We start from the raw sequence: 25,110 nt of genomic DNA, 5'->3' as shown, positions 1-25,110 counted from the left end.
AAGATGACAATGCCAGCATCTATTAGATTTAGAACTAGCTAACTTTTGTAAACTGCTGCCGGCAATTAGAGCTTATTTTCAGAGATAGGGCTTATATTAAAACCTACCCTGAAAATCATGCTAGGGCTTATTTTCAGGGTATGTCTTATTTTTGGGGAAACACGGTAATAATAAGCTTAAAATAGGCTCATAAACAATACCTATAGTAGGTACCCTGTATGATTGTCAGCTAAGAGAAACACCAAGTCATGGACATCAGATGGCTTTGTGGCATATATATTTGCCATGCACAGCATATATGAGGTAACAAATAATCAATGTGCTCAATACATGGCTTTAGTGGTGTGTGTGTGTCGGTGTATATTATTGTATGGCTAAATACAGTTATCAAAATTCACAAGATCTTGAGTTCACAAAGACCAGATTAAGTTTTACTAGTTTGATACTTTTAAATAACTTTTAATACCTGGATATGAACAAAATATCTAACACACAGAACAGGCTCTCTACTTTGGCAGTTAACAAAAGAGAAAAACAATGGGTAAAAAATGTGGATTCCAAACTGTACATTCAAAAGAGATTATCTTTGCTAGAAAAGAGCATTCTTTATATCTCTTCCTTTAAATACTTTTCTCCCATCGAATACCTTCTCTCAACAAATTATTTCAACTAAACAGACTCATCTTCACACTTTTCATCTCTCCTTCCTTTACATAAATTTCTTTCACATTCCATCATAAGCCACCATGCCATCTACCTTCATCCTGTCATAAACCTACTTAGTCCTTCTTCAAATATACTGTTTGCACTGAAAGGTCTGTGCAAATAAAAAACAATCCCCCTCCAAACCCCTCCCCCAACTCCACTGGATGTTAAATGTACATATCAAATAATGTAAAATCAGACATAATTTTTTTTAAATGAGAACTTCCATCGTATCTCCATCTGGAAAGTCAGGCTTTGAACTGTTGACTTTACCTTTGTGATCATGTGGCTTACCATGACTGGCACAGTTATCTGTAGAACAGAAAGGAGCAGGACAGGGGGAAGGGAGGGCGAGAGAGAGATGAAAATGGTTACAACTATTTTTAAGACTTTCTTCAGAAAATAATTTACATAAGAACATAATAATTGTCATACTGGGACAGCAAACTTCTATCATAGCAAAAACATGATTGCTTTAAGTGACCAATTGGCTAGGTACTACATTTATATTCAGAGTAATCAAATATCTTTACAATAATATCAATACGATGTTAATGTGAATGGTTACAATTATGTTCCTGATGTCCTAGAAGTTTATGTTGAAACTCTGCAAGTTGTATCAGTCATATATCCTCTCAGATTCCCTTCCCCTGCCTCTGTATTTTCCCACATCTCTAGATGGACTACATTATACTAATCTTCAGGCACTTCATGGGGTGTAAGCTTCTGCATTGTTTATACTCATAAGAATATAAGAAAAGCATGCTGAGTCAGACTAAGTGTATGGGGAGTGTTTAGAGCTACACCCCAGCACTCTGGGGTTGTGGGTTCAAATCCCGCACTGCTCCTTGTGACCCTGGGCAAGTCACTTAATCCCCCGGTGCCCCAGGTACATTAAACAGAGTGTGAGCCTGCCAGGACAGATAGGGAAAAATGCTTGAGTACCTGAAAAATTTGTAATCCACATAGAATTGAAGGATATGTGGAATATAAATAAATAAAACAAAACAAAAACTAAGGTACTCATACATTGAGCTCAGCAACCTGTCTCCAATAATGGCCCATTTGGGTCATAGATACCCAGTAGAATCCAAAAACAGTGCAATGGCCTTCCCAAATCTATCTGTCTAATCATTTTTATGGATTTTTTCCTGCAGAAACTTGTGTTAACTTTTTTTAAAAATCCCACTATGTTAGTTGCCATAGCCACATCCTCTGGCAACAGATTAGACATTTTAATTATGTTCTGCATGAAAAAAAAACCCTTTCCTATGATTGGCTGGACATTAATTTCATTTTATTTGTAAGAGTACTATTGCATCCGCTCTTCTCATGATATGTTATTGAAAAAATGGCATTCAAATATATCAGAACCTCAGGTACACAGTAAAATTATACACTTAGGCCCGGATTCTGTATAGGACACCCAGTCTCAGAAGCCAATGGGCATCCTATACAGAATCACACCTAAGCCTGCATAAAATGAACCCCATTCTCTAACCAATGTCCATGTTACAGATGCCGGTTAGAGAATTGGGATCCTGCAGAGCTTATCGCAGCAAAGGATCTCCCTACCGCGATAAGTTTTGCGGCAACCCATCCCCACACCCCGCGAAGGAGTTCTAATGGGGGTGCAGGGGTCCGGGTGGGGGTGGAGAAGGGGTCTGGGGGGGTGACTTGGGCAAACTACGGAAGGGGTGGGACATCCTTCCTGCTGCGTTTGTCAGGGAGGGGGGTTGCTGGGCAGAAGGGACTGGGTATCCATTCTGCTGCGATTGTTCGGGGGGTGGGGGGGGGGAACGGGACGCTGCTAAACTTTTCTTAAGCTTAGCGGCCGCGTCTACTTACAATTTAGGCCACCATTTTGCTGGCCTACATTGTACGTGTCTCCCGCTGGCCTAGGGAGACACGTACGGCTGCCTAAGTTCGCCTAAGGCTACTTCCAGGCCAAACCACGCCCAGGCCTAGCCTTAGGCAAGCTTGCGCACCTCCCTAGGTTCCCGGAGGCACCTTCCCCGTACCTTTTTATTTTTGGTGCAAGCAATGATTAACTTGCTGCCAGTGTTGGCTACAGCGCTTTCCCTGACATCATTTCCAGGAGGAAGTCAACACACCCCGGGGGGGGGGGGAGGCAGGAGAGGGGCACCACTGCCCCGGATGCTGGACACCCTCATTATGACACAGCACCCAGACAAAGGGGATCTCGACAGACATAAAGGTTACTGCCAGAAAATTAACAGAAGTCGCTCTCCTTTCTGCTATAATCAGTTATATTTCCTTGGCCCACTAAAATAGATACTAGGCATCTTAAAGGCCAGATAACTAAAGTCACTCTGCTGCACATCAGATTGCTTTTGAAGAACAGTAAACAGCAGAAGACACTTGTAAATACTTACCTAGTTTATCTCCATTACCCTTGTTGGCAGTATGCCTCAAGAGAGGGCTGCTAGAAGGGGTGGTGCCCAGCCGGCCTCTGCCTGGGAAAGAGGCAGAGTTTGGCCAGAAAAGCTCAGAGTTCTTCTCAGTCTGTGTGCTATTGTCCTTGCTTCCTGTTTTTGCATGGGAGGTGTTCACTGGTGTTAAAGGAGTTGTAGGTGGTAATATAGTAGATGGTGGAGGCAACAAGGAAGTTGATGAATGTTCATGATGTTCTTTCCCCAAAAGCAGACCTACAAGTATATACAAATATTATATAACTTTTGTATTATTTCTGCATTAGAACTTAACTCAATGAGATTTAAAAGCCAAATTTCAGCGAATAATAATAAACTGCTATTAATATTAACAGGGGTTGCCATTCAGATTACAGGAAATTGGAAAGATTATACTAAACTAAATTATACTTTCTGGTGGAATTCAGTATGCCATACTTATAAAATGGAAAGGGTGCTTGCTATGCAACAAGGTAATTATAATAAGTTTAAAAAGATTTGGGGGCATTGATTATTCTTTTTTTTTTTTTTTTTTGAAATAATGTTTATTAACAGAGGCAACACAGAAAGTACAGAAATCCAACGGTACAAGGACACAAGGTCCAAAAAGAGGAAATAGAACTCAAACTGTAAAAACAAGCAGGCAATCACAGAAAAGAAAAAGTTTGCCGGACAAGCTCTGCACCCTCCAGTCGCCATCTGCGAATTCTTTTCATTAAGAGAGAAAACAAAAGCAACCCCCCCAATCATACCACAAATGCACTAACACCAGACATACCATACGATCCGCAACAAACACTCCACAGACACCCCCTCCCACTCACACCAGCACACACCGTTCAAGGCGAACTGCACCAAAGCCCCTAAACAAGAAGAAAGAGAGAAAAGAGAAAAGAGAGAGGAGAGAAAAGAGAGAGAAAAACAAGGAAGAAAAGAGAAAAGAGAGAGGAGAGACAGAAGGAACTGAGGCCTCAAGAATGGGTATCCAGCTGTGCCACTGATTCCCCAGGACAGAGCAGCAAGGCCGCCCTCCAGAACCCCACATAGCAGCGAAGATCAATCCCCCCCCCTTGGGAGAACGATGAAGTTCAAAGTGGGCTACCTGAGCAAGCCGGTGTAGCCAATGAGTAAAGGAAGCCGCCTGGTCAGACACCCAATACTGCAAGAGGAGTTTTTTCACCAAGAGGATGGCTAGATAGAGGAATTTCCGCTGAGGGAACGAAAAACCAGCCTCCTCCAACACTCTCTGATCTCCCAATAAGAGCATGCCATAGTCACGTGGAATAGGGCGGTGCACAATTTGCTCCAAAAAAGGAAGAACCTTCAACCACAAATCAGTGGATGGGCATTCCAAAAAATGATGAACCAAGGTCCCAGCCGAACGGCTACACCTGGTACATTCAGCCCCCTCCCAGAGGCCCATAAGAGCCCCGCGATGCCTAGAAATATACACCCTATGCAATATCTTGAACTGCATTTCCTGGAGATCGGAGGAGCCCCCCAACAGTCTTAGATGGCCAAACAGTGCAAGAAACTCACTCCGATCCCCCAGAAAGCCCAGCTCCCTCCTCCACACAGAGGCCACTCCATCAAGGGTCTCCTCAGACAGGTTCGCCCGCAGCATATGTCCCCAAGTAGAGAGTTTGTTCTGGGCCACGGGAACCAAGAAAAAGAGTGCATCCAAAGGTCCACAGAGCCAAGCATCCCCCCATTTCCGAGCCAACGTAGTACAGTAGTGGCGGATCTGAAGATACACCCAGAAATGATTCCCGGGCACATCCCATCGCCGCTGAATCTGGGCAAAGGAGGGAAATGCAGCCCCAATATCCCCATCCCAAACATCCCTCAAGGTCCTACACCCCCGCTGCTCCCACACCTGGAGTCGAGAAGGGCCCATCCCCGGAACAAAAGCAAGGTTACTACACAAAGGCAGGAGTGCCGATGCAGCAGGCGTTTTCTGTTGATGGCGCCTCCACCACCGCCATGCCATCCTAAGTGGCCGGAGAAAGATCATGGTCGAGGAACCCCCGGGAACCGCGGAAGGCGACACATGGAGGAGGGCCAGGAAGGAATGCGGCGCACACCAGGAGGAGAGCCATTCCCCAGAGGCATATTTGTAATGTCCAGTCCAGCCCTCATGAATGAAGCGAAGCAGAGCCGCTACGTTATAATGTCTAACATCCGGGAGATTCAAGCCCCCCTGTGATCGGTCCAGCATCAGTTTAGTATAGCTAATGCGAGCCCTTTTGCGTCTCCAAATGAAAGTGGAAATAGTGGACCGAAAAGCCCGTACATCCCGAGCGGCAAGCCACACAGGGAGAGTCTGTATGGGATACAAGATCTTTGGCAGGAGAACCATTTTGGTGAGAGCCACTCTACCCCACAAGCCCAACGGTAACTCCCTCCAGCGGTCACATTGAGCCGCGATTTGCTCGAGAGGGCGGCAAATATTTTGCTGATACAGGAGGGATAAGTCGGGGGTCAGATACACCCCTAGATAACGCAGCGGCCCATCTACAGGCGGTATAGACAGAGCGGAGTGCCAGAACTCCTTGTGAGTAGAGTCCAGAGGCAACAACTCAGACTTGGCACAATTAACCCTCAGCCCAGAAACGTTGCCAAAAGTTCGAACCACCCCGAGTGCTCTCTCCAGATCATCTATGGGATTATCAAGATAAAGGAGGATGTCATCCGCGAAAAGGTTAATCCTACTCTCCCTATCTCCTATCCGAATTCCCCGAATGGAAGGATCTGTACGCAGCTTTACCGCCAAGGGTTCAAGGGCTAGCACAAAAAGAAGGGGGGAAAGGGGACACCCCTGTCGGGTACCCCTGCCCAAAGGAAAGGGAGCAGTAAGACCCCCGTTCACCAGCAAGCGCGCCTGTGGGCGAAGGTACAAACTACGAATCCATTCAGGGAAACGGCCAACCAGGCCATATTGCTGCAGAACCCAGAATAAATAGTGCCAGGAAATGCTGTCAAAGGCCTTCTCCATGTCTAACCCCACGATAGCCGATTTACTCCTGTCCCCCGTCTCGAATGCAAGGCCATTAACGCCCTAAACAGATTCATGGAAGCATACCGGCCTGGAACGAAGCCCACCTGGTCCTCATGAATCAATAAAGGGAGGACAGCATTCAGGTGGCGGGCCAGTATCGCCGCCAGTAGCTTTACGTCTTGATTAAGCAGCGAGATCGGGCGGTATGACCCCACTTGGGCAAGATCCTTCCCTGGTTTAGGGAGCAAGACCACATGGGCCATATTTTGCGGTCCCAGGCCCTTTCCTGAATGTAACTCATTAAAAGCATCCCCTAAAGCTGAAGGAACCAAATCTGCCATGATCTTATAGTATTCGGGCCCAAACCCATCTGGGCCTGGCGCTTTCGTGAGTTTCAACACTTTGATACCCAACTGGATCTCCGCCGCCGTGACCGGAGCATTCAAAGTGTCAAGCTGGGCATCGGTCACTTGAGGCAAAACCAGGTCCCGGAAAAACTCCGTGCGATCATGTTCGGAGGATTCGCGATGAGAATATAGAGTCTCATAGAAGTGCACAAACTGGGACTGAATGTCGTCCGCCCCGGTATAAAGGCGACCCCCACCATCTTTAATAGACAGAATGACCTGTTGTTTGCGAGGCGGACGCACTAAATTGGCCAGAAGCCGCCCGGCCTTTCCCCCCCATCTATGCAAGCGATAGCGTTGGAAATAGATATCCCTATTGGCCCGTTGCGTCAAAAGGACCTCCAACTGTGATCGGACCTTCCCCAGCCGACTTTTGTCCTCCACAGAAAGCGTAGCGACATGACGCCGTCTCAGAGTCTGCAGTTCTCCAGAAAGCCTTAAAAGATCAGCCTCCTGACGCCGCCGTGCCCGAGATACGTAAGCAATAATATATCCCCGGAGTACAACCTTAGATGCTTCCCAAAATATCACCGGATCAACATCCTGGGTAGCGTTATGATGACAATACTCCTGCCAGTGATCCCGGAGGTACCTATGAAACTCCAGATCCTTATACAGATGGCTCGGGAACCGCCACCCCCTGCGCGGAGTATCATTCGTAAGCCTGACCGACAATATTAGCGGGGAATGATCCGATAAAGGAACCTCCTCAATAGAAACATGCTCTACCTGCGGGAGCAGCGAGGGCGACGCCAGAAAGTAATCCAGACGTGCATAAACATCATGAGGGTGTGAGTAGAAAGTGTAGGTATGCTCAGTAGGGTGCAAAGTCCGCCACAGATCCAACAAATGCAATTGGTCCATCAAAAAATTGACCCCCTTGGCTCCATGGTCCCCCGAACACGCCCTCGCCGGTCTACAATCCATGGAGGGATCAGCCGTGATATTAAAATCCCCTCCCACGATGAGTTGATAGTCAGAATACTGAGCTATCTGGGCCAGAAGCCCAGAAAAAAATCGGTGACTATACACATTAGGGGCGTAGAGATTACAAAACATCCATTTCCGACCCCACAATTCCCCCAAAACTATCACATATCGCCCCTCCTTATCCTGCAGGGTTTTATGGATATGTATGGGCAATTGTTTGTGAAACAAAATCGCAACCCCCCGCTGTCTAGAGTTAAAAGAAGAGGAGCATACCTCCCCCACCCATTCCCGGCGCAACTTGGCATGCTCAACACCCGTTAGGTGGGTCTCCTGCAGGTAGGCAATATCTATGTGATTTTTCTTGAACCAATTCAATAACTTTTTTCTCTTTACAGGAGAATGGATACCATCCACATTATATGTGGAAATGCGGAGGTTAACCATTATCAAAAGTAAACCTAAAGAACAAGACAGGAAATACTAAAATTAATGTCAAGAGGAGAGGGCCCTCCCAGCTAAGACCCTTCCCTCGCTGCCAGCAGAGCCCCGGTAAGAAAACAGCCGCCCCCGCGTGCCTCCGGCCCCGTCCGGAAGCCGCGGGCCCCGAGATAAGATAGAAAGGTGTCAGCCCAACACACACACCCCTACCCCACCCCATACCACACTGCCATTCAACCTTCCAAACACCCCACAATCCACTACCATACACCCCAACAAACAAACCCCCCCCCCCAATCCCAGAGAAAATGCCCCCAGGACTCTCCCCAAACCCCCCACAAACCCAACAAAACCAGTACAAGAAAACAAAATCCCATAAGGGAAATCAGAGAATAAGGGGTCACTGAGCTGGGCAACCCACGATCCAATACTGGCTAGATGAGACAGAGTCTAGGACAATGTACCATGGTATCACAGAGTAAGAACAAAGATACCAGCTCCAGACAGGAACAGTCACAGGACGGAGACAAGGAATTCAAGCCCCCAGCAGGGTGGCTACGCACACCAGCCTCTCCCGCCACGGTGAAGGCAGGGGCCAGCCGCGGCCTCCCCTGCGGAGCCGCCAAGAGTCCTCTCGCAACCTCCAGAAAGATCCAAGTTATAAATACAAAGGACAGAACAGAACAGAACCAAACATCTGCAAATCAGAAGATCATTCAGTCCCAGAAGAAGACCACCAAGAACAACAGGGGAATCTCTCCAACTCCGAGCAGGCCACCCCTTCCGATCTCAGCTGCCCGGTACTCCTCCGCCCCCTCCTGAAGGACCAGCGGCGTTGATGGTATCCAAGAAGCACTGCGCTTCCCCCTTGGTCAGCAGAGTATGCACCTTGCCTTCTCTCCAGATCCGCAGGCTTGCAGGGTAGACCAGAGCAAAGCGTACCCCCTTGCGATGCAAGGTGGTACAGATGGGCACCATTTCCCTCCGCCGAGAGGAAACACCTGCAGAATAGTCATTAAAAAGGAGCAACCGCTGTCCCTCATACTGCAGACCACCAGCCAGACGATAAGCCTTCAAGATTTGTTCCTTCTCCTTCCAGTTTACATACCGGGCAATCGCTGCTCTAGGTTTCGGATTAGCCCCGGTAGTAGTTCCCAGCCTGTGTGCTCTTTCACATACAAAGGACATGGCCGAGGTCTCCAGGCCAAGATGTTCTGGCAGCCATGTATGAAAGAACTGATAAAGCGCATCAGCGCTCTGCAACTCCGGGAGCCCCACAACCCTCAAGTTATTTCGTTTCTGGCGATTCTCCGTATCCTCAAGTTTTTCTGTGAGGGCTGCCACCTGGGATTGTAGGCTATCCACCCGTTGCTGTGCCTGAAGGGCCTCATCCTCACGAGCAGAAACACGGTGTTCCACCTCCGTGAGCCGCTGAGCCTGGGCCTCAAATTTTTCGTGGATACCATCCACCGCCGATTGTAGTTTATTTAGGCGGTCCTCCAGGGCAGTAGTCACCAGGCGAGATATCTCGTGAGCCCAGTCGCCCAGCTCCGGTGGCGGCGAGGCGGAAGCCGACGCCATTTTAGGATCCAGCGTGCTGATTCTGCTCTTCGGAGTTTTGGCTACTTTAATGGGCATACCGGGGCTTCTCCCGCACAGAAATCACACCTCCGATCCACCCGGCTCTGACGCTCTGTGCCCCCGGTTCCAGGGATACCCCCACGCGATTGCTAGGTATCGATGATTAGCAGATTTATAGGGGATCGGATCGCGGAGCCCAGCAGCGCACGTCCGTTCACCTCGTGCGCATCACGTGACCCCCTGATTATTTATTCTAATGATCAGATATCTTAAACACCTCAGTATTGGTTAAGATAAAGGGGGGTAGGAATATGAATGACAATAATTGATAATTGTTAATTATTAATATATGGGTGGGAGGGATGGGATTCTTTTATATTTATATATCTGGAGGATTACAAATAAGAATTGTCAAGTGATTAATTAATATATTTCTGAGTGATTATTGTACACTTGTTGTAATTTCTGAAAATGAATAAAGATTTTTTTTAAAAAAGAACTTAACTCATTAGAATAAATTCAAAGCTGTGAATCTTGACAGGTTTGAAGGGAAAGCATGCTCAAGGCCCGGCATAGGAAGCAGATTTTTGGGCATCGGCACCAACGCACAGGTCATGCTGGTGCCGGTGCTGATGCCGATGCGGAGGCTACACTGGAAGTAAGAAGAGGGTTTGGGTGAGTTGGGGAATCTCAGGTCGCGGCGGGGGGGGGTGCCCGATGACGGCGGGGGGGTTGCCGGCGGGGGGGCCTTCGGGGGGAGCAATGCCGGTTCTCGTGGGGGGGGGGGGGGAGCGCTGCAGGCCTCGGGGGTGGGGGAAAGGTGGGGGGGTGGGAACATATCAAAGCAAGTTTCCCTTACTTCCTATGGGGAAACTTGCTTTGATATACGAGCATTTTGGATTACGAGCATGCTCCTTGAACGGATTATGCTCGTAATCCAAGGTACCACTGTAAATGCATTTTAAGATTGATCTGACTGTGCTCTGCTGCAGATCAGAAAAGAAGGTCAAACTGTCAAAATCTGCAACATTGACGTTGTAGATTCAGATTTATGCTTTCTGAACAAGAATGATGTAAAACTGGAGTTTTTATAGGATAAGGAAATGTAAAAGGTTTTATTTATTTATTTATTTATATTCTTTTACAAGTTGATAAACAACACTTGAAAGGAAATATAACAATTGAAAAAGGAACAAATAATCGAATTATAAAATAATTCCACATTAGTAACTAAATCTAAAGTCCACATTGTGAGGAGAGAAAATCAATCACATCCAAGAGAAGTTGGGATTTCAGGAAATAATTCTAAATTAAATCAAATTACAGAGTGCAGTTGAAATCAATTAATTAATGGCCTGGTTAGGAGATTCCATGGAAGTCTCTGAAATTCTTTTAGTTGCTTTACCCTCAAGGAAAAAGTTTAATTGATCAGGTTCATAAAAAATATATCTATTACTCTGATATGTAATGCAGCATTTACAACGTACTAGAAAAGTTGCTCCTAAACTCAAACCAGATTGATGATAAGCCAGGAATTTCTTGCGTCTGGCTTGCGTCCACTTCGATACATCAGGAAAAATTGAAATTTTGAATCCATGAAATTCCACATTATCAGTCCTATAAAATAGACGAAGAATTGCTTCTTTATCTTGAAGAAAGACAAAAGTTACCAATAAAGTGGCTCTAACCACAATTTCCTCCTGGGATGTCTCCAGCATACCAGTGATATCCAATTCTCTTGGTAATGCGTCTCCTTTTTCTTTATCCTCTTTAGGCAGATTCAGGTAATATAAATTTGGTAACGGTGGCATATTGTTTTCAGGAAATTTCAGAACTGAATTTAAAAAGGAATTAAATAAATCTCTAGGTGATTGAAATTTAGAGACAGGAAAATTTAAAAGTCTCAAGTTCAAATTTCTATTTGCATTCTCAAAATTTTCTATTTTCCTAGCGAACAAAAGTTTTTCCTTCATTTGTAAATTGGTAGAAACCTTCACTTCTACCACTGATTTCTCCAATTTGTCCATCAGACTGATTTTGGAATTTCTCTTCAAAAGTTTTAAATTGAGTATTAGTGTTTTGTACTGAGGCAACAAACTGGGAGCATACCTTATGTAAAGTTTCCGAGCCACTCCAGATCGCCTCCATATCAATCACCGCAGGTCTTATCAGGGGAGCAGGGAGAGATATTCCAGGAGACTCCTCAAATGGTTTCGCCTCCTCCTTCCCTGCTTCAATCTGGGTTTCAGTTCCTCCGAACTCCAATGCCGGCTGTAAGGAAGTCGGCAAGCTATAATCCATATCCGGGGTCAGGGGTGAGACTTGAAATGCCGCCGGAGACATCAACTCCGGCGCTTCCTGCGTAGTTGAAGGCGTCCCCGATATCATCCCAGGACGCGGAGGAACTCCAGGCCCCATAGGGCTAAGCGATACTTCACCCTCCAAGACCGAGGTCTGCCAACCTCGGTCAACGGATACGCCTGCTCCAGCTGGAACAGCATAAGCTGTTATTGCTGCTTGTTGCATCAAGGAAGTGGAAGAGGAGGCAGGAAGAACGCTCCACTGCTTATCCCTGCGCTTGGCCATGTTAAAAGGTAAAATTCCTGTGGAAAATCTAGATTAGCCAGTAAAGTGCAGAACCCACTTGAAAGGGCGACTCACTCCGTTGCCATCTTGATTCCCTCTCGAAATGAAAAAGTTTATGATGAAATTTTTGAGCATTTGGCACTTGAGCTATAAAATATAAGGGATTCATTCTCAAGGAGATCTCAGGCCCAGAACTGGGTGAATGCTTGAAACAAATTTAGTTTGTACTCTTGGCTGACAATACTTAGTACCCATTAGCCTGTGGTTACTGTATGCCAGGTGTCCCTGAAATGGAGGAGTCTCCCCCCTCTGGTATCTGGTACCTTATTTTTTATAAAGAGCACCATGATCTTCCCAGCAGAACTGTTGACAGTGCTGTCTTTTCAACATATACAGTACACTTAAACACTATTATTCAATTTTCAGTGTAGTAGGTCCTTCCTTTTGGAATAAACTGCCACTGATTTTATGATGAAATCATTTTATCACCTGTTCAGAAAGCATAGTTACTTACCATAACGGGTGTTATCCAGGGAGATAGTCTCACATGTGGGTGACGTTATCCATGGAGCCCAGTACAGACAGCATTCAAAGTGAACCATCACTTTAAGTTTTAAGAAACTTTGTGACTGCCCACACTGCGCATGCGCAAGTGTCTTCCCGCCCAAAATAGGCTCGCAGTTCCTCAGTTCCTTAAACAAGCTAAGAAGCCAAACAGGGGAGGTGGGAGGGATGTGAGAATATCTGCCTGCTCTCCTTGGATAACACCCGTTATGGTAAGTAACTGTGCTTTATCCTAGGACAAACTGAACATAATGGGATGGAGGAAGAGCTGGCCGTTAAGAAGAAAATAAATTCTGTATTACTGCTTAGCCGAAACTACCATCTCTTCTGGAATAGGATTTTAGACAGTAATGAGATATGAATGTGTGAATTGAGGACCAAGTAGCTGCTTTGCAAATTTAAACAATGGGATATTGGTTTAAATAGTGGAGGTCAAGAGTTGGTCGGAGACCTCCCATCTTCTTTGTTCTATGCCTAGTGTAATTGTTCATGCCTAGAATAATGGCATGTTCTTGGCAATACACTGATATTCTACAACAAAAAAATCAGGCAAGCACTTTTCTTTAGAGAGTAGGTTCCAAGTTAAGTACACTGTAGGCCCTAAACATAAGCACCCCTTTATAGAATTAACATCCTAGTGAAAAGATTTAAGTTGCATGACTAGCAAGCTCTAAAGAAACCCATAATCTATGGCCAGGATAGAGAGGAAGAAGTTTAAAAATGGAGAAAAAAAAACCTCTTGAGAATGTTCCAAATGAACTCTGTGGCCAAAACAGCATTTGATTTAGATTGATCTGAATTTAACACATTCAGGATAGCTAATTTAGTTTTAATTATAATTGATGGAAAATGCTACACAGGAGCCAGCCAGGCACAAAAAGCACAAGAAAGGAGAAAATGGGGTGCTAAAGAGCTGAACTGCATATTTAGAGTATGTTGGAATGTCAACACAAATTTTCATATTTACATTGAATAATGTTTTGTTACATTTCTAAACTTAATACTCTTTTGAACCCACCTATACTTCCTTTCCAGGTCTTGTCTTCCTTCTTTTCCTCCACTATCTGTGTGCAGGTTAGAGAAGTCTGGCGAGAATGAGTTCCTGCGGTGGTGACAGCTGCAGCGGCAATAGATGGCACAGACCGAGCTGGGCGTAAAGTGGATGCATCTGTTTTCCCTGGTACCTTTCGAGAACGTTGCTGAAGAACATTAATCATGGCATCTTTCTCAATGATCCTTGCATGAAGATTCTTTATTCTGCCAAGGTAAAGATTGGTTTTGTTGTAACCAGAATATGTTTGTTTTTTTTTAAGAAAAGAAACCAAGATATAAATTCCACAGATTCAGTGATCATAGCCTTCAGAATCTCTCAGCAAAGCAGAACACAGACTTTCTACACTGTAGACAGCTAGCTGCTACTGAGCCCTTAGATAGGGTTACCAGATTTTACTAGAGTAAAATCTGGATACGTGACTCCCACCCCCAGCTAGTTTCACCCAGCCCCACCCAAGTCACGCCCTATTCCACCCCAGCCCTGCACCTCAAACCTTTTCTCCTCCAGCTTGGAGCAGCATTTGGAGGGCCTCTGAGCATACGTGGATGTGATGCGATGCGATGATGTCACAGCATCTGTACATGCGCAGATGCTGCCCCGAGCTCAAAGCTTTTCAAAACCTCGATAAAGTGCCAAGTTTTGAAAAGCTGTCCAGATGCCTAGACAGTCCTCTAAAATGAGGACATGTCCAGGTAAATCTGGATGTATGGTAACCCTACCCTTAGATCAGCTCTCACTTTGGGGATCATTTACAAACGGTAAGAGCACATTTAATGCCCTTATTGTGTTTTATCTAACACAGGGCCCATATGAATAAAATGGAACCTGATGTAGATGATACGCAATAAAGAAACAGTTACTTATCGTAACAGGTGTTATCTAGAGACTGCAGGCAGATATTTTCACATGTGGGTGACGTCATCCATGGAGTCCCTGAACAGACAGTGGTAAAGTGTACATTCACTTTAAATTTTTAGCAAAGCTTCGAGACTGCCTGCACTGCACATGTGCAAGTGCCTTCCTGCCCAACACCAGCTCGCGAGGTCATCAGTTCCATGCCCAAGTGAAGAAGCCAACCAGGGAAGGTGGGCGGGTTGTGCGAATATTTGCCTGTTGTCTCTGGATAACACCTGTTACAGTAAGTAACTGCACTTTATCCTTAGACAAGCAGGCAGCATAGTCTCACATGTGGGACTCCTTAGCTTTAGTAAAGGGAACAGAGGAAGAGTTGGCCTCTAAGGAAATATAAATACTTGTTGCCTCGCAAGAAAATCAGGTATACAATCTGAAAAGAGCAGGCGGAGGCAAGGGAAAGAAATAAATACAGATTAAGCTGAAGAACCCTATCCTCAAGAAGAGGATAAAGGGAAGAACCCAGGGAATACTAAGCAATGGAGGTTATAAATAATAGACGACCTCATAGTGGCAGGGGAATCCAAACATAGGTGAGAAAGACACCAGAAAGATTCAAAAAGAAAAGAATAAATGGGTACTGGCAAATGTACATATAGACGACCAGACCAAAAAAGAGCAGGGAAACCAGGTATGGCTCAGGAAGACGCAGGTGGGAGTGAAAGGGAATTTTATCAAGCAAAAATGAAAGCATAGTTCCCAGTGTTTAGAATAGTTTCCAGGAAACTAGGAAACACACAGTAAGAAGGAGAGAAAAATGGTACTTTGAACCATAGAAAGAAACAGTGGCAGACTGGAAGCAAAGCTACATGTTAAAAAAGCTCCTCTTGAGGGCTGTGAGAGAGCTCTGGTATGTCTTGAAAATGACCAGAGCCAGTTCAAGGATGGCAAGAAGTAGCAGCACTTCGTAAGAAATATGCTGGAAAAAAGGGAAACCAGCAAAGAAACAGCAGGAAAAAGAAAAAAACAGGACTTAAATTGCTTGTACGCAAATGCAAGGAGCCTAAGGACCAAAATTGGAGTCACGGCCAAAAAAGAGGACCTAGACATCATTGGAATCACGGAAACATGGTGGAATGAGGAAAACAAATGGGACGTAGTACTGCCAGGGTACAAACTCTATAGAAGAAACAGGACTCACAAGAAAGAGGGAGGAATAGCACTATATATAAAGGACACCATTCACTAAACCAGAGTGGATACGGCAGCAAAGGCGAAAGGATTGGAATCATTATTGGTTAAATTACCAGGAAGAAATGGACTTGACATAAAATTGGGACTGTACTATCGTCCACCTGGACAAACAGAAGCAAACGATAAAGAACTGGAAGCAGAATTGAGGCGGGAATGCAAAAATGGAAGTGTGATGGTAATGAGGGATTTTAACTACCCCGGGATAGACTGGAGTATTGGAAACTCCAACTGTGCGAGGGAAACAGAATTCCTAGAGGCTGTGAGGGACTGCTTCATTGAACAGCTCGTCAGCGAACCAACGCGAGGGGATGCACCCTCCAACAGCCACTCAACTCGCAGACCACTTCAAAAACAAGATTACAACAATCAGGACTATCTTCAATAACACACACGCCCTCCTCGACGAGATAACAACAAATCCCCCAATAGGAGAAGCCATTGCAGCAGACAGGACCTGGACCGAATTCCCTGCGGTAAACTGGACAGACATGAATCGACTCTACAAAAAATACAGTCATGCCTCATGTGACCTGAACTATTGTCCCGCCAAATTTAGGGCCAGCCTCATGCAATGGATCCAAATTACATTCACTGAAGGTCAATTTCCACAGCACCTAGGAGAAATCATAATCACTCCAATTGTGAAGGATCACAAAGGCCTTATAGATAACCCCGCTAACTATAAACCCATCGCCTCAATACCAATATATGTCAAACTTATAGAAGGACTAGTTGCACAATTCCTCACAAATTACCTGGAAGACCACAATCTTCTCCACCCCTCTCAATCGGGATTCAGATCCAACCACAGCACGGAGACTTTACTAGTAACTCTACTAGACACAGCCCGACAGCACTTCAGCAAAGGCAGAAGGATGCTGATAATTCAACTCGATCTATCTGCAGCATTCGATCTGGTCGACCACACCATCCTACTACAGACACTAGAAGCCATAGGGATCTCAGGCAGAGTATACAATTGGTTCGAAGGATTCCTTAAATACAGATCTTATAGAGTAAAGTCAAACAATCTTAAATCAGAACCATGGTCCAACCCCTATGGAGATCCTCAAGGATCACCACTTTCACCTACTCTCTTCAACCTCTTCTTATCCTCCCTTGGGTCCACCCTAGACAATCTGAATGTAACTTCATTTAGCTACGCTGACGACATCACCATACTCCTACCCTTTGATGCTCCTGACCCAACTTCTACAGAAAAATTGGAAAAAACCCTTCAAGCAGTGGAAAAATGGATGGCAGATCACAAATTGAAGCTGAACACTGACAAAACAAAATTTCTACTGCTTGAAAAGGATAAGAATCCCTCCATCACAGAACTAGAAATAAACGCCTCCAAATACCCTATACAACCTACCTTAAAACTCCTAGGAGTAACAATAGACAGATGCTGCACAATGCAGGCCCAAATCAACAAGACCACCCAGAAAGCATTTCTAACCATGCGCAATTTAAGAAAAATCAGAAAATTCTTTGACAAAGAGCAATATAGGTTAGTAGGCGATCAGTGACAAGAAAGCATCGTTCAAAAAATAGAAACAGGATCAAACACAGGCCAGCCTGAAGGACCACAAGGAAAAACAGAAGGAGTGCCACCGAGTGGTTAGGAGAGCAAAGAGGGAATATGAAGAGAGACTAGCGAGAGAGGCAAAAATTTTCAAATCGTTCTTCAGGTACGTAAAGGGAAAGCAACCAGCGAGGGAGGAAGTGGGGCCCTTGGATGATGGGGATAGAAAGGGAGTAGTGAGGGAGGAAAAAGAAATAGCTGACAAGTTAAACGACTTCTTTACATCAGTCTTCACGAGGGAGGACACATCCAACATTCCGGAACCAGAGGAAATAGAAAATGGAGATCAAGATAGCAAGCTGATCCAACTAGAGGTGAGCCAGGAGGATGTCCTCAGGCAGATAGACAAGCTAAAGAGCGGCAAGTCGCCAGGTCCAGACAGCATCCACCCAAGGGTGCTCAAGGAATTGAGGAATGAAATAGCAGAGACACTTCAGCAAATATGCAACCTATCCCTAAAAACTGGAGAGATACCGGAGGACTGGAAAATAGCTAATGTCACGCCCATCTTCAAGAAGGGTTCAAGGGGCGACCCGGGAAACTACAGGCCAGTGAGCCTCACATCGGTCCCGGGAAAGATGATGGAGGCACTGATTAAGGACGGCATCTGTGATCATATCGAAAAAAATGGACAGCTAAGGTCGAGCCAGCATGGGTTCTGCAAGGGTAGGTCGTGCCTCACAAATTTGTTATACTTCTTTGAGAGGGTAAATAGCCAGGTGGACCAAGGTGAACCCATAGACATAATTTACCTAGACTTCCAGAAAGCCTTCGATAAGGTACCACATGAGCGATTGCTCAGGAAACTATGGAATCATGGGGTGCGAGGGGAGGTCCACCGATGGATCAAAAACTGGCTGTCAGACAGGAAGCAGAGGGTTGGTGTAAAGGGCCACTACTCGGACTGGCAAGGAGTCACGAGCGGGGTTCTTCAAGGGTCAGTGCTGGGACCGCTCCTGTTTAACATATTCATCGATGACCTGGAGGCGGGAACAAAATGTGAGGTCATCAAATTCGCAGATGATACCAAACTATTCAGCAGGGTTGAAACCACGGTAGATTGCGAGGATCTCCAAAGGGATCTTACGACAATGGAAGAATGGGCGAAAAAGTGGCAAATGAGCTTCAACGTGGGGAAATGCAAGGTCATGCATATAGGGAGAAGGAACCCAATGTTCACTTACAAAATGGGGGGAACAATGCTAGGGGTCAGTAAGCTGGAAAGAGACCTGGGAGTGATGGTAGACACGACATTGAAGGCGTCAGCACAGTGCGCCACAGCCTCGAGGAAAGCAAACCAAATGCTAGGTATCATTAAGAAGGGTATCTCGACCAGAACGAAGGAAGTCATCCTGCCACTGTACCGGGCTATGGTGCGCCCCCATCTGGAATACTGTGTACAGTACTGGTCACCGTACCTCAAAAAGGACATGGCAATGCTTGAGGGAGTCCAGAGAAGAGCAACTAAACTGATTAAGGGTATGGAAAACCTTACATACACTGACAGACTGAAAAGGCTGGGGCTGTTCTCCCTGGAGAAGCGGAGACTCAGAGGAGATATGATAGAGACCTTCAAGATCCTGAGGGGCATCGAAAAGGTTGACAAGGACAGATTTTTCAATTTGAAAGAAACCACAAGAACTAGGGGACACTCAATGAAATTGAAGGGGGACAGGTTTAGAACAAACGCAAGGAAATTTTTTTTCACACAGAGGGTGGTGGACACATGGAACACCCTTCCGGAAGCCGTGATAGGAAATAACACAGTACAGGGTTTCAAGGAAGACCTGGATAGGTTCCTGGAGGACAAAGGGATTGAGGGGTACAGATAAGAGCAGTGGAAGGTTTAGAGATAAGTGTAGAGGTAGGTATAAAATTAGTCAGGGACTGCTGCTCAGGCAATATGCCTGATGGGCCGCCGCGTGAGCGGACCACTGGGCAGGATGGACCTCTGGTCTGCCCCGGCGGAGGCGACTACTTATGTTCTTAATCCAATCCCTAGTACTAGGTCTATTGGACTACTGCAACATACTCTATCTGCCTTGCCCTGCAACAATGATAAAACAACTACAGACAATTCAAAACATTGCACTCAGATTAATCTACTCACTGAGAAAATTTGACCACGTCACCGCAGCCTACCTGGACTCACACTGGTTACCAATACAAGCACGAATTCAATTCAAACTATACTGTCTATTATTCAAAGCAATAAATGGCACAGCCCCCAATTACCTAAACAACCGCCTGTACCAAAACACCACCACTTGGCAAAGAAGAACTAAGACCCCTTTTACCTACCCCCCACTCAAAGGCACCCAGCGCAAGAAGATATTTGACAGTCTGCTGGCGACGCATGTAGCGAAACTGGACCACACTATCTCCAACCTGCTGATAACAACAAACGACTACAAATATTTTCGCAAAGAAATCAAAACCCACCTATTCAAAAAATTTATACAGATGGCTTAACCCCAACCGGAGCCCCCTCAACGCAACTCCCCCCTCCTCCAGTTCCCTTCTCTTTAGCATCAAGCATGTCAACTGCTTCCCTAACGGTATATATACTGGATCTGCACTATTTCCTATTTGTACAGCATCTTGTAGCTCTTGAAATATACAGCTCCATTATTCTTGTAACTTTTCCTGGAAATGACCAGAATTCTCTCTGTAATTATCCTGGAAATGTTCAGTTGTCTCTTTTGTAATCCGCCCAGAACTGCAAGGTTGAGGCGGAATAGAAATCAGTAATGTAATGTAATGTAATGCCACTCTCGACCTAATCCTCAACGGGCTAGGGGGACCTGCAAAGGAAGTGGAAGTAGTAGGATCACTAGGAAACAGCGATCACAACATGATCCAATACAAATTAGAAGTAGGGACATCAAAAGTGAAGAGAACCACAGCGACTGCGCTCAACTTCAAGAAAGGGAACTACGATGCTATGAGAGCAATGGTGAGAAAGAAACTCAGAAACAGCTCAAGAAAGATGGAGACCGTAGAGAAAGCCTGGTCCTTATTCAAGGACACGGTGCAAGAAGCTCAAAATCTGTACATCCCCAAGTTTAGGAAAGGGTGCAAAAAAAAAAAAAAAAAAATCGAACAAAAGACCCGGTATGGATAACAAATGAAGTGAAGAAAGCGATAGGAGACAAGAAAAAATCGTTCTGAAAATGGAAAAAGGACCAAACAGGGGAAAACTGGAAGGAACACAAGAAACACCAAAAAGAATGTCACCGAGTGGTTAGGAAAGCAAAGGGAGAATACGAAGAGAGGCTGGCTGGGGAAGCAAGATATTTCAAAACGTTCTTCAAATACGTTAAAGGGAAGCAACCGGCGAGGGAGGATGCCACTGATGCTATCACTGAATGCACTGTCTCCATGTGGAAGCGAGGTACTTTCAGCGCTGCATTGCATGTCTTGAGGTCTTGAATCAGTCTCCAATAGTTGGATCCTTTCTTAGAACGGTGGAAGTATATTGAGTGTCTCCCAGAGCCTGAGTCTTGCTCTGGAAAGGGTTCTATGATGCAACATTCAGAAACCTGCTGTGGCTTGCACCTGCAACACCTTCTCGGGGTGGCCTGCAGTGGAATCTGTAATGGAACTACCGGCCTGACCTCCATGGCCGGAGACCTCCACCACCCTTGGACATGTGGCGCAGACGCCTGCTGGAGGAATGCAGTCTGGTTCTGATCCCGGTCACACCTCCATGAAATCACTCAGCCTACGCTCTAGTGGGCAAATCTGGGGTGAGCAAGCTCCTAAGGGAACGGCACCTAAGCCAAGATCAAGTGCAGGCTGTCTAGGGGGCTTACAGACAAACAGGGAATCCCCTAGAAGCAGACTTTTTCCAACAGTCTGCAATCTCCTGCAGTATGGATGTCCCTACAGGGAACCTCCACAGCACACGGATGGAAAATACTGAAATTACGCATAATGAAACATGAGCAGAAAATATAAGCTCCTACAGCCTGGCTTGTAGGAAGGAAGACTGAGGAACTGAGGTACTGCCACAGTGATGAGGTATGAGGGGGAGGGGTTTAAAGTCTCTGAATTTGAGGCTTCCTACTAGAGAATGACACAGGGAAAAATTTCTCCCCGTCTCCACCCCGTTCCTGTAAACTCAGTCCCTGCCCTCACCCTGTGAGCTTAATCTCCGTCTCCGCCCCATCCCTGCAAACCATCTGATCCCATCCGCACAAGCCTCAAATAGTTTTATACTGAACTTATTTTAATAAAGTATAAAAAGAAACAACATTCTGTATTATTGTCATTTTATAAATCAGAGTTCTGGCTGCTGAACTAGAGGAAGAGATCTTGAGCTGGCAGGGCTTTGTCTATAAACGTTTATCAACACAGCAACAATACTACTTTATCCTAAAGAAAAATACATTTTTTCTACCTTTGTTGTCTAGTTTCTGCTTTCCTCATCGTCTCTTCATTCTCTTCCTTCCATCCACTGTCTACCTTCTCTCTGCCTCTTCCATATGGCCTCTGCTCTATTTCTATGCTTCTACCAGAAACTGTCTGCCTCTCCTTTCCTCCTCCATTGGTCTGGCACTCATCTATTTCCCTCCACGGTCTAGCATCTCTGTCTTCTTCCCTTCCATCTCTCACTCCCTCCCCCAGGTGTTTTTTAGCATCTCTCTCCTCCTTTCCTCCCTTCAGATCTGGTATCTGTCTCCTCCCCCTCCCCCAATGCTCTGGTATCTCTTTCTCCTCTCTCTTTCCCTTCCTTTTCTGCTTTTCCTTCTCAATTTGTTTTCTACCTCGTCTACTTACTTTCCAGTCTTCAATTTCCCTTTCGTTGTATTTATCTACAACTTGCCACCTCTTTCCCTCACACCTTCCAGTATCTCACTAAATCTATCCTCTTCCCCCAATCCAGCATATGCTCTTTTTCTTTATCCCCCTCCTTCCATCCAGTATATGTTCTCCACTTCCTTCTAGAGTCTGCTCCCCTCTCTAACCTCAACCATCCAGTGTCTGTTCCCTCTCTCTCTCCCTTCCCTTCCAGCATTTGATCCCCTTTCTCTCCTCCCCACTTCCTTCTAGCGTCTGCTCCCTCTCTCTCCACTTTCGGTGTCTGTTCCCTTCTCTCACTCTCCCCTTCCAACCAGCATCTGCTCCCATCTCTCTCCCCATTTCCATCCAGCGTCTGCTCCTCCCTCTCTCTCCATTTTCCTTCAGCGTCTGCTCCCCTCTCTCTCCTCACATCCTTTCAGCATCTGCTCCCCTCTCTCTCCTTACTTCCCTTCAGCGTCTGTTACCTTTCCCCCCTCTCCCTCTACTTCCCTTCGGCACCACTCAGCATCTTCCTCTCGTCGGGCCACCTGCCTCCCTTCCCCTCACGATTGCGGGTGCTTTTCAGAGTTTTCTCTTTCTGAGGTGTCTGGCGTGGCAACGTTCTCACAAGTCCCACATGACTGCCCCAAAGCTTCTCCTCTGACGTAAGCTGCCCAGGCGGAAACAGGAAGTGCATCAGAGGAAAAGCTTTGGGGCAGTTGCGTAGGACTTGTGAAAATGGTCACCACATCCGGACACCTCAGAAAGAGAAAATTCTGAAGAGCGCCTGCAAAGGTGAGAGGAAGGGAGGGAGATGGCTAGACAAGGGGAACAGATGCCCAGATGGTTTTCCCCCCCTTTGGCGGGAGGGAGTAAGTGTCGTGATTGCAAGGAGGGCTGCTGAATAGAAGGGGTGGGAATGAAAGCAATGCAGCAGATACTTTACTGCAAGGGACAAGGCCATTCATCGCTCCACAGGGCGGTGAATGGCCTTGTTCCTGCATCTACGGTGACCAGTTTTTTCCTCCCCGTTTTGGCAGGTTATCTGCGGCTACCCACGGGCAACAGTCACCGTGTCATTCTCTACTTCCTACAAAGTCCTGGCAGGTAGAGGGAAATAACCCATTGGTCCCAGAGTAAAGTGGGATTGTACAAAAAACAGTATATATAATAGTAGTTTTACCTAAACTTACAAAGTCCTAAAGGTAACTAGGATAATATAACACACATATGCAATTCTATAAGGAAGCACAACTGGGTTCACACAGACACAGACACAGAGGAATGAGTCTGTACTTCTGGAGAGAGAAAGTAAAGCACTTTGACCTCCAATTGTCATACCCCTGAAGCAGGTTTTGTGTCTAAGAATTATTTTGTCAATAAAGTTCTCGTTTACCATACTGGTGTTTTGTTTTCTTCGCTCTCTTCAGTGACTTCTTGTCTCTGATTTACTCACCTAACAGGAACAGCCCCTCACTCCCTCCCTCTTCTGTTATTGTGCCCCTCTGAACAGAAGGAGTTCCTGCTGCTCTCCCTCCCGGAACCAAAGGAGTTAGTTTCTCCCAAACCGAAGGACTCTTCTTCCCAAACTAACTTTTATTCCTATTCCTGGTCTAATTTACCACCCTGGTGGTCTAGTGGCAAGTCGAGACAGAAGAATCATCACTTGTTCCTGCCCATGCCATCTCTGCAGTCAAAATGGCTGCTGCAACTTCCAGTGGCAGAGAAAGACATGGGGGAAAGCCATTGCTTGCCCTGGATTGATAGCATGGAATGTTGCTACACTTTGGGTTTTTGCTAGGTACTAGTGACCTGGATTGGCCACTGTGAGAACGGGCTACTCGGCTTGATGGATCTTTGGTTTGGCCCAGTAAGGCTATTCTTATGTTAAGGTTGACACTGGAGATCATGACATGAGATTATAGAGCTGGCATGAGCAGGAGCGATCCACAGTCACTTCTACCCGAGCTGGCTGCAATCTCAAAATAGCTGCTGTGACCTACAGTGGCAATCTCATGAGACTGCCGATAGAAGTTGCAGCTACTATTTTTATTGCAAAAGTGACAAGGACAGAAGTAAGTGAGGACTGCTCCAGCTCCAACTTGCCACTAGACCATCAGGGTGGTAGAGGCCTGAGAGGGATCCTATGAGTGAGTATGGGAGGGGGCCTCCTTTGGTTCAGGAGGATGGAGGGTGGGAGGGAAGAAGTGGGGCTCTTTTAGATTCGAGGGAGGGAGAAGAAGAGAAGGAGAGCCATGGGACATAGCAAAAAAGTTTTGGTTTCAGCTGAAACACAGCTAAATACAAATTTCAGGTTGGTTTTGGTGCTAAAGCTGAAACCAAAATTCAGTTGGCTTCTGTCCTGAAATGTATAAAAATAAGCATTTGAATTTAGTTGTGTGAGGGTGGAAATACACTTAAAGTTTTGAACTCTATCATCTTATTTTATTTACTTATTTAGCTTATGAATCACCTATCCAACTTGGATTCAATACATTCAGCATTAACATACAAAAGTAACATAGAAACATAGAAGATGACGGCAGAAAAGGGCTACAGCCCATCAAGTCTGCCCACTCTGCTTACCCACCCCCTGTCTATACCTAATGACCCAATTTCCTTATCTTGACCCTCGTAGGGATCCCACATGGGTATCCCATTTATTCTTAAAGTCTGGCACGCTGTCTGCCTCGATCACCTGCACTGGAAGCTTGTTTCAATGATCAACCACTCTCTCTGTGAAGAAATACTTTCTGGTGTCGCCATGAAATTTTCCGCCCCTGAGTTTGAGCGGGTGCCCTCTTGTGGCCGAGGGTCCCTTGAGAAAGAAAATATCATCTTCCACTTCAACACATCCCGTGAGGTATTTAAATGTTTCGATCATGTCTCCCCTCTCCCTACGTTCCTTGAGAGTGTAGAGCTGCAATTTGTTCAGT

At 45.8% G+C, this 25,110-nt stretch overlaps 1 protein-coding gene across 5 annotated transcripts in view; it reads right to left on the bottom strand.

The window, feature by feature from the left end:
• Positions 1-443: 443 nt before the first annotated feature.
• AMOTL1 (angiomotin like 1) overlaps positions 444-25,110 on the bottom strand; it is a 201,617-nt gene continuing 176,950 nt past the window's right edge. For all 5 annotated transcript variants that reach the window (XM_033948869.1, XM_033948870.1, XM_033948868.1 and 2 more), the window contains 3 exons: positions 13,660-13,898; positions 3,102-3,374; positions 444-1,017 (listed from right to left, as the gene is read on the bottom strand). In XM_033948869.1, coding sequence (XP_033804760.1) covers positions 917-1,017; positions 3,102-3,374; positions 13,660-13,898 — 613 coding nt within the window. In that variant the 3' untranslated portion in view covers positions 444-916. The remainder of the gene's footprint in view (positions 1,018-3,101; positions 3,375-13,659; positions 13,899-25,110) is intronic.

Source organism: Geotrypetes seraphini, chromosome 6 (genome assembly GCF_902459505.1).
Source record: "Geotrypetes seraphini chromosome 6, aGeoSer1.1, whole genome shotgun sequence".
NCBI classification, from domain to species: domain Eukaryota; kingdom Metazoa; phylum Chordata; class Amphibia; order Gymnophiona; family Dermophiidae; genus Geotrypetes; species Geotrypetes seraphini.
Note: the sequence above shows the minus strand (reverse complement) of the source record. Positions and strands in the feature narration are given on the sequence as shown.